At 33.3% G+C, this 16,510-nt stretch overlaps 2 protein-coding genes and 1 long non-coding RNA gene across 3 annotated transcripts; 1 reads left to right on the top strand and 2 right to left on the bottom strand.

The window, feature by feature from the left end:
- Positions 1-546: 546 nt before the first annotated feature.
- Positions 547-954, bottom strand: LOC110731041. Its single transcript, XM_021910893.1, has one exon. The coding sequence runs from the start codon at positions 952-954 to the stop codon at positions 547-549; it is 408 nt and encodes a 135-aa protein (XP_021766585.1).
- A 2,726-nt stretch (positions 955-3,680) lies between these two features.
- Positions 3,681-6,905, top strand: LOC110730974. The gene is made up of 2 exons (XR_002513214.1): positions 3,681-4,151; positions 6,428-6,905. It is a non-coding gene; the product is annotated as an uncharacterized LOC110730974 (long non-coding RNA).
- A 7,569-nt stretch (positions 6,906-14,474) lies between these two features.
- Positions 14,475-15,572, bottom strand: LOC110731042. The gene is made up of 2 exons (XM_021910894.1): positions 14,780-15,572; positions 14,475-14,677 (listed from the first exon to the last, which is right to left on the bottom strand). Exons 1-2 carry the CDS (start codon positions 15,570-15,572, stop codon positions 14,475-14,477), a joined length of 996 nt encoding a protein of 331 aa, XP_021766586.1.
- Between the last annotated feature and the right edge of the window lie 938 nt (positions 15,573-16,510).

A 16,510-nucleotide genomic window follows, 5' to 3' on the forward strand; every position in this document is an offset into this window, starting at 1 on the left:
GAGGATTACCATATATACAAGAAATCTCCCCCCAAGCCAAATCAAGCAATGCCCTCATTGACTTGGGAGGGTAGCTAGGAAGAGCTACTCCTCATCGTCATCCATCTTCTCATATCCTCCTCTATGACTCGAGTCGGCACCACCCTGGCTCGGTCCACCACCACCATAACCCGAACTACGTGCAAAGTAGTTAGGGTTCACATTCCCCCCCATACCCCCAAAAGGAGCATCACCCCCATATCCGTGGACTGAAGAGTAGTCCACATAAGTACCATACGCACACCGGGGTGAGAATACCCTCCTTGGGGGTATTGGAACCAATCGAGAGTAAGTGAATCGGGAGGAATAACCCCCCGACGGGCATAATCGTCATAATCGGGCTCTTTCAAACGAAGCTAATGGCTCCGTTTGTTGAATCATAGCAGCCACGGTATCGAAGATGGTGTTTACAAGCCCTGAAACCAAACGAATAACCAAATTTTACTCCGATACGGGCTGGTCAACATTAGCAAGTTGATCCTTTAAAATTTTCAATTGTCAACAATACTAAGAGATGTCTGCAAAATTATAGAGATGCAGAGCATTAAATTGATTTTCAAGATAAACGGCTCTTGTTTGTTTACTATCTTGAAATATAGCCTTGAGTTTGTCCCAAATCTGTTGACACAGAATTGTCTCCAACAAATCCTCAGAAATTGTACCATAAATCCAATTCTTGACAATGGAGTCAAGACGTGTCCACATATCACCCGATAAATCCGTCGGCTTAGGCGTTTTAGGGTCAATATGATCAAGCACATTATATGCGTGGGCATGACATTCAAACAATTCTACCCAATTTGAATATTGCACGTTTTCATGGTCAAGAATAAGTGGAATGATATTCTTGATATTGTTAACACCTAGAGCAGGATGGAAGTCAAAAGAAGAAGAAGATTCTCCATCTTTACCCATGATGGCATCAAGAAATTAGGTACACTAAAGCAAACGAAAAATAGAAAAAAAGAGTAGAGAACTGATTGGTTCACCAATTAGTTTTGGGGAGTTAACCAAATTAATTTCTTTGCTTTGGAAAATCAAAAAATTGGAGACGTAACCGGAAAAAGAATTGGGTTGAAAAACTGAATAAAAAAATTGCGAAGCTAGATCGAAAAACCTAAAGTTGTGATACCATGTTAGATAATGTGAAACTCCTTGGATTAGAGTGTATTCCATTGATACGTATATAAAGGGTTACAATCTAGAATCCTAATCTCGTTAGGAATCTCAAAAGATAATTACAAATATTCACAAAATATAGCTCCTACTATAACAGAATATCTAGAATATTTATCGTATATTCTATCAGTGTTATTGAAAGGTGGTTTATGTGATTGATAATAATATAACAAAAAGTAAAAGTGGTCATATTGAAACACCTTTAACATTTGAAATTTACTAATGGTCTGTTTGGTATCAAGGATTTCATTTGAAATTCTGATTTGGACCAAATGAGTTGTTTGGGTAATGCAAAAATTTGAAATCTTGATTTGGGCCAAATCCAGGCCATTGAATAATAATACCAAATTAATGAATTACAAATTCCATCTCATATGATGTCATTTCAAATTCTAACATGTAAAAAAAATAAAAATAAAATCCCCAATTTCTCTTTCCTAGGTCTTTTGACGTTTTCCCAATTTTTTTTTCTCTCTTCTCCATTGAAGCAACTTCTTAGCTCTTTCTCCTCCATCTATTTACATTGTATTCTCTTCTCCTCCATTATTAAAGCAACTTCTTATCTCTTTCTCCTCCATCAATGTACTCTGTATTCTAAACTAAAGATTCTATCCTCCATTAAAGCAACTTGTGTGCGTTCTCCTCCGTCGAAAAGTTTCTAAGGTAGTATAATCAATTTGCTAATCACCGATCACCATTGACATGTCAATTTGAATGCCAATTTCAAATTCGCTTGGTTTGGATGCCAATTTGGTTTGATTAATGTCATAATCTAAATAATGAATGTAGATTTTGGTTGATTAATGCCGATTTCTCCCCTAATTGGGTCAACAATTTGGGGATTTGGATGAACATGAAGAGAGAGATTTGGATGAACAATATGGGAGATTTGAATGTCAGGGAGTAGAGCAAGGAAGAGAGAATTTGATAAGTTTGAAATTCTAAGTTTTTTCCAAACAGAGAATTTGGAATTGAATGTCACTAAATTTAATTTGAAATTCTAGATTTCAAATGAAATGCTTGAATCCAAACACTACCTAATTCGATTCACAAATTATTCTTCATATGCAACGAAGATACATATACGTGTTCACAAATGCGAATCATATACTAATACAAGTATATGGATAAGATGAGATACATAAGGGTTAGTGAAAGAGCTAAACAACGTAACTGCCAAAATAAATTCTTCATACGACAACAGTAGATTAACAATGAAAGATTCTTTATATGTGAATCCTATGCTAATTAAATTCCCAAAAATTACAAATTTAATCAAAATTGCCAAAATTAAATAACTCATATAGAGCCTCTCCTCTCCTCTCCTCCTCTCTTCTAGGGTTTCTTCAAATTCTCAGGTGTTTAAGCCGGAAATAGTGTAATTTTATTTAGTTTTGCAATTTGGGTTTCAATAAATCTACACAAGTAGTGTAGATATTCGTCTGTCTCCCTATGGTGGAGTCGTTAGTTTTTGTTAGTTTAGTTGTTTGTTTTTGTTTAGGGTTTGTTTGTGTGTTAGGGTTCATAAAAAAGTAATCATCTTTTTCCCTATTGTCATTTCTTTGATAAAGATTTGTTCGGGATCGCAAAGGTTGTCAAATTTTCAAATGCGTTCAGGCGAATCAGATGAGAATCACCCTTACGGCTACAACAAATCGTTAGACCGTCTATCCGAAAAGGCTGTATATTCCAGCGATGTATGCAAGAGATGTACCACAGTGGAAGTTCTTTTCAACGATCGTAGCTCTACTCAAGGAAAAGACTAGCCGTCGCTAAATTTTTTTGCGACAGTTTTCCAGATCGTCGTACAATTGCGACAATTTTTGGCTGTCGTAAGCTTATTTTTTGCGATGAAATTTAAAACTGTCGCTGAAATTAGTGAAACCGTCGTAATTATTTTTTACGACAGTCAAACTGTCGTAAAAGTAAAATTTTGCGACATGTCTGATAACGACAAACCCATTACGACGGTTGGCTGTCGTAACTATTTGTTGCGACGATTTTAGCTATTTTTGCGACAAATTTTGGTTGTCGCAAAACTACTAATTTCTTGTAGTGTACTTACGAAACTGCACTATTTTCGCTTTCTGGAACTTCCTTTCGTGGTCTACAACAGAAATTAAACAAATTACTTCTTACGAAACTTGTTTTTGAACAATTGTTTAAAAAATTAAGTGTTTAATTATAATAATTCTCCACTTACGAAACTTTAGCATCTTATTTGTTGCCTTTTGGAGCTTCTTTTTGTGGTCTACACAAGAAATTAAACAAATTTACTTACAATGGAACAAAATATTAAAAATTAGGGTTTAATTGTAAAAAATTGCAGAAGTGTACTTACGATTTTGATTTTTCTTTTGCTAGTGCATATTCTTCTTGTAGATCACTCATTGTTGTTGAGATTGTAACAAATTTGCAATAAATTTTTAAGAATTGTGCTTCAAAGGTTTGATGAGAGAAAAATGGAGAGAGAAATTGCGGATGAAAAAAAATGTAGAATATGATCAATTTTTGATTTTTTTTTTTTTTTTGTTTCATTTATTTGTATATATATGTGGGGTAGAAAATTAACTGCAGTTACTTTTATTGAAGGTTAGTGGGATGCGGTTAGTGGGGTGAGGGGTTATTTACTTATTTTGGTAATTTGGTGAGGGGGAGTAGGCAGAATTGGCTAAAGGGGTTGTAGTATTGTACTTTGTAGGTATTAGGAATTACCTATAGAATTACTCAATTCTAAGCCCAATATAATCATCACTCAAGTCTCAACCCATAAGCCCAATCCATATTAACAAACAGCCGTCAATCCAAATTTTTATAAACCCTAGCAATCTTAATTCTAAAACCCTATTACAAAAACCCCAATCTTCATCTCCTCAAACCTCCATCTCTTTCTCTATCTTCTGCAAATTCATCTTTTTCTTCAGCTTTCTGAGGTGAGTTTTCTTTCTTCTAAAATAAATTCCTTTAAAATTAAAAAATTTCAGTTTATTTATAGCAATTTTAGGTTTTTAATTTGTTTTATTTGAAAAAAATTCTGGGGTTTGAATGATTGTATGAAAATAAGCGCGGCCTTTAAGATCGCCTTCCAATTATACAACAATGGAAGCGTCTCGAGTCATAGCTGCGCAAAATTAATTCTTTTTTCTGGGTTTTTCTCTTTAGGGTTTTCCTTTTGAGTTATTTCCCATTTTACCTTTCCCTAATTGTCTTAGCCATTTTTCCTTTTTTAATCATTTGGGTGTTTTAAATTTTCTTTTATTAGTGTTTAAAATACCCAAATGTGGGTTCTAAATGGCTTGATTTTAGGTGGGGAAACATTTTTTTTAATCTTGTTGGATTTGATAGTAATGTTATTATGTTATTGGCAAGAATGATGAACTTCTTATTCTTATAAGAAGAATTTATTTTCTTGTGATTTATATATTAATATTAAGGGATTTATCTGACTTGCCAAATAATTATGTTGAAATTTTTTCTTTGATGATTATTTTTTTGGTAAAATTTAGTGTTAATTAGTGTTTTTTTAATTTAAAAATGGAGCTCAGGTGATGATGTTGGATTAATATCTCACGACGGTCGTCTGAGGCACTAATTAGTGTCATTTTTGATGTATTATAATCCAATATTCTGATGAAACTCTATTAAATTGCTAAGTTTTTGTTAATTTTTGTTGTAAATGAGCATTATGATGATGAAACTTTATACAACCGACCAAGTTCGTGAATTGGATAAAAACCTCCTACTCATACTGAATGCTCTTAACTCTTTATATTTTTAATCTATTAAAGTTTAAATTTTTATTGAAGATTTGTCTTTGAGTGCTAGGTAATGTTAGGAACTTGATAATTGAGTTGACACAAGTTCACACGACACGATAACAATGCCGATTGGCATAAGTAGGGTTAATGTAACATTGAAAGAGTCTAGTCTAGGCTTAGATATAGGTATTGTGAAGTTTATAATTTGGTGGAACCATGGAAGTTAGGAACTTTCGATTGGTATAGTTGGTCATAGATTGGTGAAGGTAATGGCAAGAATGATGATTCAATTAGATGTGTGAAGAGAACAATCTCTCATGAACTTAATTTATTTGAGGCATAATAATTTCTGACTTGCCAAAATTCTTCATTAGGCTGTCTTTTATACTAACATGACTATTTTTATTATGAAATTTGGGTAGTGTCTTTATTAGGCACTGTTTAGTATATCTAGATTATAGGAAGTATGATTTTAAGATATGGCAAGAATGATGATTCAATTAGATGTATGAAGGAAGTGATTCCTCATGAACTTAATTTATTTGAGGCATAATAATTTCTGACTTGCCATGATCTTAATTAGGATGTTTTGTACTATGTTTTAAAATTATATAGTGTATTATGACTTTTAATGTTTTTAAAGCATTTTTTTCTTTTGGTGCTTAAACATGTTTGAATTGTCATGGTTGTTAACTAATCTAGATGAGATGATTTTATGTTAACTGGCAAGAATGATGATTCAATTAGATGTGTGAAGAATTCAATTCCTCATGAACATAAAATATTTGAGGCATAATTATTTCTGACTTGCCAAGTTAGCCCCAAATTAGTGTCTTTTCAAATTTTCTTAAAATCTTTTTTGTTCAACTGCATATACAATTAGTCACTTTGCATGGTCCTTTTCTTATCTAGTGAAGTGATGTATAATTGTATAAAATGGTCTGCTTGCTCCTGTCGTTCGTGAATATATAAGGTGTACAGTTTTAGTTTTAAGATCTTCGACTTGTTGGGAATTTCCGAATGTTAGATGGGTGGTTATGTTGACAAGAGTGAGGATTTAATTAGATGTGTTAAGGATGCAAATCCTCATGAACATCAACTTTTATAGCTTATTGATATTCTGACTTGCCAAGTTACACCTAAGGAATCATTTGCTTTTCATAGACCACTTGTTAAATTAGTATCTGTGTTGTGCTATGCCCGCTTGCTCGTGATAATCTTCAATAGCTCTGTATATTCATGTGCATGGGTGATAATTTTCATTTTGGTTGAGTAGTCCATTGCAGACTTGAATGTGAAGATTGATGAATTGATAAGATGCCTGACAGCCTGTGGAATATGAGGATTGGATTTTTGTGATTTTTTTTTCTTCCTGACTTGAGTAAAAATTTTGTGATCCTTGATAATCATCTCTTTGCATGATCTCAATAATTTGTTATGTTCGTGCTTAGGAAGTCATGAGGGAATTCACATTACATTCATCACCTATCGACAATAGGGTATTGAATAATTGATTCAGTATATAGTTGACTGGTTTGAAACTGTCAATTGTGAAGAGCTGAAGACCCTGTTAGCCTGTACAACTACTTTGCAGCTTTGCTGGATTACTACAATGAGGATGGTTGCTGGTATTTGTTTGATGTACGGTAGTTTCTTGTTTGTAAGCATTAGTTCTGTTAGATGATTGAACCAGGCAGCATTGACATGTCCACAAGTTCGAGTCTTCGTTGCTTGGACTTGATACTGAGATGTTAGGCAAATGTGTCACTGAGCACATCTGCTTGGTTATCTAAGATCAATGTATTTGGTTATGTAAAGATTGATATATCCGATTATGCGAGATGTATATCGTTTTCTTTCATTCTTTCAGATGTGAACATATATTGTATTGAAGGCTTGAAGCGATTGAAAGATACTCTTTTATGTTGAGTTTTAGGAGTGTATTGTTTTTTTTATTCTTGCTTTTTCATATTCAATGGATTGGAAAAATAACTAGAGGGAGTAAAAGGTTGTGCTTTTGCACATTTTTTGTCTGACCGAAAGGTGCTAAAGTTAGATTCTACTTCTAGAAAATTAACCAACTATTTATCTTTGCGTGTGATGGTTATATAGTAACCTTAAACGTGGGAGATCTTGACTTTTTATTTCCATAATTCTTTTATTTTTTTTAATTAGAGATCTTGCTAATGTGGTCTAATATTTTGCTCATGATATCGCCAATAGAACTTGCAGGGTGAAAATGCTTGGGGTATGATAGAATACATAAACTAAGGGCCTGTTGTCATTGACTGAACTGAAATGAATGTTTTATAAGAGAAGAAAATTAGAAACAAAACTGATAATAAACGTATGAGAACATGCTCTAAATGAACACAGTATAAGTAGATGAATACCTAAATAGAAGTCTTGTAAGTCATTTTATAATACTTGGTGGTTTCCACAAATTGACCACAGCTTAGACTTGCTTTTCAATATGCTCAATCTCTTTTGCCACCCTAGATGAACTGCGCTAAACTCCTTGATGGTCACCTCTTGGGATTGACTATAATCATTTTTTTTTTTTTTTTTGACAAAGACTAATCAAATTTGAGTAAGTTTTGTTTGCTTATTAATAAAGCTCCAAGGATTTCATGTGTTAGCCAAGAAAAAAACTTATCAATGTATGATGTAACTATTTCATTTAGCCATATCTTTTTAGTTACAAGAAATTTTCATGTGATTCAAACTGGAGATGAAAGTAGAGTCCGATAGCTTTTCAATGATATCTCATGCCAAATTTGAGCTAGAAACGAAGAAGTTGTGAGTGTTTGATGTTAAGTTGTCTAGGCAGTCGCGAGGAGCGAAGAAGTTGTGAGCGTTTGATGTTAAGCTGTCTAGGCAGTCGCGAGGAGCTCCAGAAAGGGCGTCACTTAAAGTTTTAGTAGTGCGGAGCGCCCGCTCCTACCTTTTAAAGCGGCTTCTCCCGAGGCCCTGTTTTGAGCGGAAACTTCTTTTCTTTTGTGCTCCTTTTTTGCATTTTAATCTTGGTCCTTCATTTATAATCTAAAGGGTGTAATTTAAAAAATTTAGGGTTTGTTTGTAAAGCCTTTAAATAGAGCTAAGCTTTCTTTTGGGATGAACTTTACTTAATTTTGAAATCAATGAGACTTTCTCTCTCTACCCATAATCTTTGTGATTATTTGCTTTGTTTGTGAATACTACTTTGTAATCTTTGTGGTTACACCTTAAACCTAGCCTTACTTTGTGCTAGATTTGATTAAGAACCCCTATTTCAAATATCTTAGGGCATGTTCTCTTCAAATTATTTTCAGTTCAGTAATTCTCAAAAAAAAATTCTCTCATAAAATATTCAGTTCAGTTCAATTCAGCTCAGTTCAGTAAATCAGAACAAGCTCTTAGGGTCTGTTCTCAGTGACTGAACTGAACTGATCTGAACTGAACTGAACTTATTAATTAGTGATTTTTAACTACGGATTAGTGATCTTTGATTATTTATTGATTATTTATTATTATACATATGTTTATATACAAATATACATATTAAAATATTTAAGAAAAATATACTATTATTATTATTATTATTTATTGATTATTATTATTATTATTTATTGATTATTATTATTATTTATTTATTATTATTATTATTATTATTATTATTATTATTATTATTTATTGATCATTATTATTATTGTTATTGTTGTTGTTATTATTATTATTATTATTATTATTATTATTATTAATCTCAAAAACATACAAAGTTATATAACCTATAGAAAATTAGTGGGAAGCCGAGATACAATATGGGCCCCCACTCCTCTAGCTATTGAAAAGCCGATCCTAGTAAAGATATGAGCAACATTATTATTATTTTTATTATTATTATTATTATTATTATTATTATTATTATTATTATTATTGTCGTTGTAATAAGAGTTTAAAAGAATGAAATTACATGAGCTGAACTGAATTGAAATGAACTGAATTGAGTTTAACTGAACTGAATTGAACTGAACTGAGCTGAACTGAGCTGAATTGAACTGAACTGAGCTGAACTGAACTGAACTGAATTTCAACGTATGAGAAAAGGCCCTTAGTGTTTGTTGAGATAGATTTATCTTGTTTTGTTGATTTGAAGTTGTTGTTAGTTGATTTTTCCCCTCTTTTCTTGATTTTGTTGGTTGTTTCATATCAATTGAAACCCTTGTTTAGATTGAAACCCTTGTTTCTCTAGACTTTGTGACTAGTGAATCAAGTCATTTGTTAGATAATCTTACTTGGGTCGATCATTTTGGGGCTAAAATTAGGCCAAAAGGTTAGAAGTTTTGGGGACGGAGGGAGTAACAATAGAAGGACATTAATTATTTGATTAATTTAAGAGTTTTAAAAAATAACAAAAAGTTTGATGTTGTATGCAAAATACTCTCAGCTACGAGTGTATTTTTGTTTCTTACTCTTTATCATATAACTAATATATAAAGCTAAACTTTTAGCCGTGTCACGAGGCTGCGACATTTGACATTTTAACTTTTTCACCAAGTGTCGTGTCACGTCAAATAGATTTAAATAGACTTTATTTATGAGGTAAAAAGTTAGTTTAAAATTCTATTTGGATAGAATTTTAAGATAAAATTGTTAGCTTAGAATAATTTTATAAAATACCAAACGTATAAATTGAATTATAATTTTATTCAAAAAAATTATTAGATTATAATTCTAAAAAATTATCATATAAATTTATTTTTTTGTATCATAATGTTTTTTGGAACGAAGGAAGTAGTTTAAAGCGTAAATCATTCATTTATAATATGTACTAATCGGCTAAAATAATACAAGTATATAAACTTCACAATCTAATAGAATTTTATTACTATGTAGACCTATTAGGGTGTGGTCTAAGTTAACTTGAATTAAAACTTCATCTTAAAATTCAATAAACAACCCGGGCATCGCACGGGGCACAAAACTAGTCTTATAATAAAGTATATGCAGTTGTCTCGGTTTTTCTAGTTAATAAGGAGTAAAATTGTAATTATTTGGGTAAAAATAGATAAAATTGCAAATGGTACTTGCAAAATTATCTCATTAAATAAAATTTTGTTACTTGATAAGCAAAGGTTGTTTATCAACTTAATGAACTTATGTTAAATTTTGTTACTTGATAAGCAAAGGTTCTAGAATGGTATTGCCAATTCAATTTGTATTATTTTACTTCAAGAATCTAATATAGTAGTATTTGTTTTCTCCTATTATTCTCTGACAATAGTTTTCGATCGCTTTAATAGGGAAATATCCGTACAACTTTATTTGTAGATAAACGACGAAAGATATAAGTGATTAGTCCTGAAAAATAGATCATTGTTAAAGTTTTACCGATAGAAAGTTTTATAAAGGAGTAAGAGAAGATGGAGAAATTTATTATGTATATTGCTCCGGTAACATGACTTATATAGCCAAGAGTTTTACATATAATGCCACACAAGTTCACAAGTCTTTGGACTTGTGTGAACATTGTGAAATCAAATCAAATAATTATAGACATTCATATTTATCTTCTAACACTCCCCCTTGAATGCCCATACTTATTATACAGAAAGGTATTTGTTGCCTCATTAAAAACCTTGCTAGGTAAAACTCTTATGGGGTAAATACCATAGCTAGGGAAAAAGAGTACAACGATATAGTATTATATGCTTTGGTATACTGCCTCGTTAAAAACCTTGTCAGGAAAAACCCGGTGGGATAAAAACCTGATCGAAGGGAAAAAGAGTGCAGTACATATAATACTCCCCATGATCTCAACATAGTTCACGAAGATGTCGCATTCCGATTTTGTGAACTAACTGTTCAAATTTCTTCGAAGGAAGTGATTTGGTGAAAAGGTCGGCAAGATTTTCACAAGACTGAATTTGCTGGATATTTATTTCCTCGTCCTTTTGCAGATCATGTGTGAAGAACAGTTTTGGGGCAATATGTTTCGTTTTATCTCCCTTAATATATCCTTCAGTTACTTGAGCGATACATGCTGTATTGTCTTCAAAGATGATGGTTGGGTCTTCTGTTATTGCGTTCATTCCACACTCCTTTTGGATATTACTGATCATCGACCTCAGCCACGCACATTCCCGTCCTGCTTCATAGAGGGCTATCAACTCTGCATGATTTGATGATGTCACGGTCAATGTCTGCTTTGTTGATTTCCATGATATTGCAATGCCGCCATAAGTGAATACATATCCATTTTGTGACTTGGCATTTTGAGGATCTGATAAGTATCCAGCGTCTGCATACCCAATGAGAGCAGCATCTTGTTTTGGTTGGTAATATAAACCAAGGTCTTGTGTCCCTCGTAGGTACCGGAGTAAGTGTCGAACTCCCTTCCAATGCCTATATGTTGGTGCATTGCTGTGCCTGGCTAACAAATTCACAGAGAAAGCTATGTCGGGTCTAGTATTGTTAGCTAAGTACATTAAGGCTCCAATTGCACTTAAGTATGGTACTTCTGGACCCAGAATCTCTTCATTTTCTTCTCGGGGTCTAAATGGATCATTTTTCATATTCAAAGAACGAACAACCATTGGGAAGTTGGTTGGGGTTGCTTTGTCCATGAAGAAACGTTTCAAAACTCTTTTTGTATAGTTTGATTGATGGACAAAAATGCCATGACTCAAGTACTCAATTTGTAGTCCAAGGCAAAATTTAGTTTTCCCAAGGTCTTTCATCTCAAATTCTTTCATCAAGTATTTTGCAGTTTTCTCGAGTTCATTTGGGGTTCCGATGATATTTAAATCATCAACATAAACTGCAATGATAGCGAATCCGGATTGTGATCGCTTTATGAAAACACAGGGACTAACTTGGTTGTTTTTGAATCCTTCTCTCATAGGTATTCACTCAGACGGTTGTACCACATCCTTCCAGATTGTTTCAATCCATAAAGTGACCTTTTTAGTTTTATGGAAAGCAGTTGTCTAGGCTTGTGGTTTTCTGGTAGTTTTAGTCCTTCGGGGACTTTCATGTAAATGTCCGTATCGAGTGACCCATAGAAATACGCAGTCACTACATCCATTAATCGCATTTGCAGTCCTTTTGTGACTGTCAAACTTACCAGAAATCTTAATGTAGTTGCATCAACCACTGGAGAATATGTTTCTTCATAATCAATCCCTGGAATTTGAGAAAATCCTTGGGCTACAAGTCTTGCCTTGTATCTAACTATTTCATTTTTCTCATTACGTTTTCTTACAAATACTCATTTGTATCCAACGGGTTTTACACCTGCTGGTGTAAGGGTTATTTTCCCAAAAACTTCTCGTTTTTCAAGTGACTTTAACTCAGCCAACATTGCCTCCTTCCACTTTGGTCAATCACTCCTACGTCGACATTCTTCTACAGTTCTTGGTTCAACATCATTTTCATCAGACACGATGTCGATTGCGATGGAATTTGCAAATGTTTCATTAACGATAACATCTTTCCTATTCCACTGAGTCTTTGTAGAGACGTAATTCATTGAAATTTCATTGTTATCGATGTTTTGAACATCTTGTTCATTCCCGGTAGGGTTGTCTTCTTGTTCGTCCCCTTTTGGATTATCATCATTTTCTTTACTTTCATCCACATTTGGTTTTTCTTGACCTTCTGACGGGGGAACATCATTAATCTCATTTTCTATTCCATCCAATCTTTTCAATTTTCTTGGCTTAGAATCTTTTGAACCAAGTAGTCTTCCACGCTTTCTGCGTGCCTGAGATTCATTTTCTATGGCCTTATTACCAGTTGGGATTTCAATACGTGCAGGGGCATTTTCTGCTGGTATACGTGATTTTGTCACCTTCTTTGTGTCTACAAGTACATCAGGCAATTGATTTGCAACACTTTGTAAATGAACAATTTTCTTAACTTCTTGTTCACACATACTTGTTCGTGGGTCTAACATCAACAGTTGTGTTGCATTCCAAATGAGTTCAATTTCTTTCTTATGTGGGTCCACTTTCTCTCCCCCTAAGGCTGGGAATACTGTTTCATTAAAGTGACAGTCCGCAAATCTAGCCGTAAATAAGTCATCAGTCAATGGTTCAAGGTATTTAATTATAGAGGGGGATTCAAACCCGACATAAATTCCCATCCTTCTTTGTGGACCCATTTTTGTTCGTTGGGGTGGAGCAATGGGAACATATACAGCACAACCAAAGATTTTTAGATGTGAGATACTTGGTTCTCGACCACAAACAAGTTGTAGTGGTGAGAATTTATGATAAGCTGTAGGTCTCAATCTAATTAGCGCTGCTGCATGTATTATAGCATGTCCCCAAGCAGATGATGACAATCTTGACCTCATTAATAATGGTCTTGCAATCAATTGTAATCTCTTAATTAGTGATTCAGCTAGACCATTTTGTGTATGAACATGAGCTACTGGGTGTTCAACATCAATTCCAATTGACATACAATAATCATTAAATGTTTGGGATGTAAATTCCCCAGCATTGTCAAGTCTTATTTTCTTTATTGTATGATCTGGGAATTGTGCTCTTAATTTGATGATTTGGGCAAGTAATTTTGCTAAGGGAACATTTCTACTTGAAAGTAGACTAACATGTGACCATCGTGTAGAGGCATCAATTAAAACCATGAAATATCGAAATGGTCCACATGCTGGATTAATTGGCCCACATATGTCTCCCTGAATTCTTTCCAAGAATTTTGGAGATTCAGTAGCAATTTTGTTCATAGATGGCCTTATTATTAATTTGCCAAGTGAACATGCAGAGCATGTTAATTCATCTGATCGGGGAATTTTGTCATTTCTTATTGAATGTCCAACTGAATGTGCTATTATTCTTTGCATCATCCCAGTTGTTGGATGTCCCAAACGATCATGCCATAAAATAATCAAATGTTTGTCATCTAACTTCTGGTTAGATACTATATTGATTTCCACGGGTCGTATGTTTATACGATATAACCCCGAAGAGTATGCTGGCAATTTCTCATATATATGTTTCTTGCCATGTTTTTCTGCCGTGAGGCATATATACTCTTTTTGATCTGTTGTCATTGTTTCTAGATGATAGCCATTTTGGCGTACATCTTTAAAAATTATGAGATTTCTTCGAGATTTACTCGAATATAAAGCATTATTGGTTATTAATTTTGTTCCATTTGGAAACATTATACAAGCCTTTCCAGATCCTTCAATTAATTTAGCTGACCCGGAAATGGTGTTTACATTTGCTTGAAACAACTTTAGTTATGAAAAATATTTTCTATCTTTTAAGATAGTATGTGTTGTTCCACTGTCCAAAAGGCATTGATATTCGGAACTAACTTCAGGTAGATCCATATCTTCATAAAATAAATTTGAGATTAGTTTAGAATAATATCATACAAACTTTTATTGATGATAGAGATTTAAAGTACATGACTAGAAATTTAAAATACAGGGAACTAAGAAAATACATTAAAACATAGCATATGTTACATTAGTAGATGAGAAACCTAAGTATTGTTGTTTTCTCCAAGAATGAAATCATTTCCAATTTCAGCATTATCCATGAAATAATCAGACACATCAAGGCTGGGACAAGGAGCATTTTCCTCATTAACATAATTTGCTTCTGCATTTTTCTCTTTGCCTTTTACAGAAGCTTGGTAAAGGTCTACCAAATGTTTGGCCGTTCGACAAGTACGTCCCCAATGTCCTGTCATGCCACATCTGTAACATGTGTCTTTTCCTTTCGAAGGAGTTTGTTTGTGGCTTCCAGATGACTGTCCCTTCTGTTTTTCAAAATTTTTGAAATTACTGTTTCTTTGAAAATTATTTCTACCACGACCACGGCCGCGTCCGCGATAATTTTCACGGCCTCTTCCACGGCCATTGTAATTACCACGTCCACCTCTTCTTGTAGCATTTGACTCGGGTGGATAGGAATTTGTTGCATTTGCCTCATGATGAGTGGCCAAAGACCCAGTTGGTCTCAGGTTATGATTTTTCAACAAAAGTTCACTATTTTGTTCCGCAACAAGCAATATACTCATTAATTCATTGAACTTTTTAAAACCTCTTTCAGGATACTGTTCTTGCAACAGTATGTTACTTGCATGAAAGGTAGTGAGTGTTTTTTCAATCATCTGTTCATCTGTAACCGGATGATCACAGTATCTCAATATAGACACTATCTCATGTATGGTTGAATTATAATCAATTACAGATTTGAAATCCTGGAACCGTAAATTTGTCCAATCAAATAATGCCTTAGGCAGGAGCACCCTTTTGTGGTGTCCAAATCTTTCATTAAGGCAATCCCATAATTCTTTGGGATCTTCAACCATCATGTACTCAGTTTTAAGGCCTTCATGTAAATGATGCCTTAACAACACTAAGGCTTTTGCCTTATCTTGTTCAGTGATAGGTTTTTCAACCGTCATTGCAGAAGAGGTAGCATCAGTTGTTTGACCAGAGGGACTTTTATTTTCTTTAACAGTGTGCTCCAAACCTTGAGCTTTCAAATTCATCATTGCATCCACTTTCCATTCCAGAAATTTCTTTCCAGATAAATCTAAGATGCTGAACTGTCTTTTCATAAGGTCTCCCATTTTAGCTACAACAAATTACGTGATAATTAGTTTATAATGACAAATTATATGTACAACTCACATGTTAAGTTCTTCCATATTTATAATTAGGTCAATAAAACATGTGATTATTAAATTTAATAATAATAAACCATAAATAATGTAGTCTTTTCTCCCCCTTGGTTTATTATTATGAGTAATTATATGATTAGGCAAAAATTAATCATGTTAGTTGCAAAAAAAAAAAAACAGCAAAACGACAACAATGACAGTAGTAACAATAATTATAATGATAACGGTAATATTATACAATGATGATTAATAACAACAAACAACATAATAAAACAAAAACAAGCTTTTAATATACTAAAACGACAAAATAAGTGAGTTTTACTTATACATAATGACAAAAATTAATATTGCTACTAATAGAACTACAAGTGCCGTAATTAGAAGGAAATATTGTTTTATCTTCCTTAAATCTTCTTCAAAAGTGAAGTTGTGGGTGTTTTGGTTGCCGTCGTCGGGGAACATATCGGAGAAGAAGGGGGTGAAAAAAAAAATTTAGGTGATTTTTGGATAAAAAGTGGGAAGAGATAAAGGATTTGTGGTGAAATTGGGGGAAAATCCGTCTTTTATAGAGGTAGGTTTATCCGTTACTGTTTTGTACAACTGTAAAAATATCATATAATAGTCTAACGTACTGGCATAAAATTATGATCCATATATATATATTTATAATTGTAAAAGGTTATCACACTGGGAATGCAAGCCATAGTGGTCCGAGAGCCCTAATATCTATAAAAGATCATGGGTTCGAAAACGGAAAGAAACACAAAAAAGTATGTAAAAGTAAGAAAAATAATAAGTATAAAAAGGCTGCATCTTTTTGTTAATCTAGTTAATAATAATATGCATGCAAAGCTACTACTTAGCAATTATAATAACTAAGATAAAAA

The sequence above is a fragment of the Chenopodium quinoa genome, unplaced genomic scaffold (genome assembly GCF_001683475.1).
Source record: "Chenopodium quinoa cultivar QQ74 unplaced genomic scaffold, ASM168347v1, whole genome shotgun sequence".
Lineage (NCBI taxonomy): Eukaryota > Viridiplantae > Streptophyta > Magnoliopsida > Caryophyllales > Amaranthaceae > Chenopodium > Chenopodium quinoa.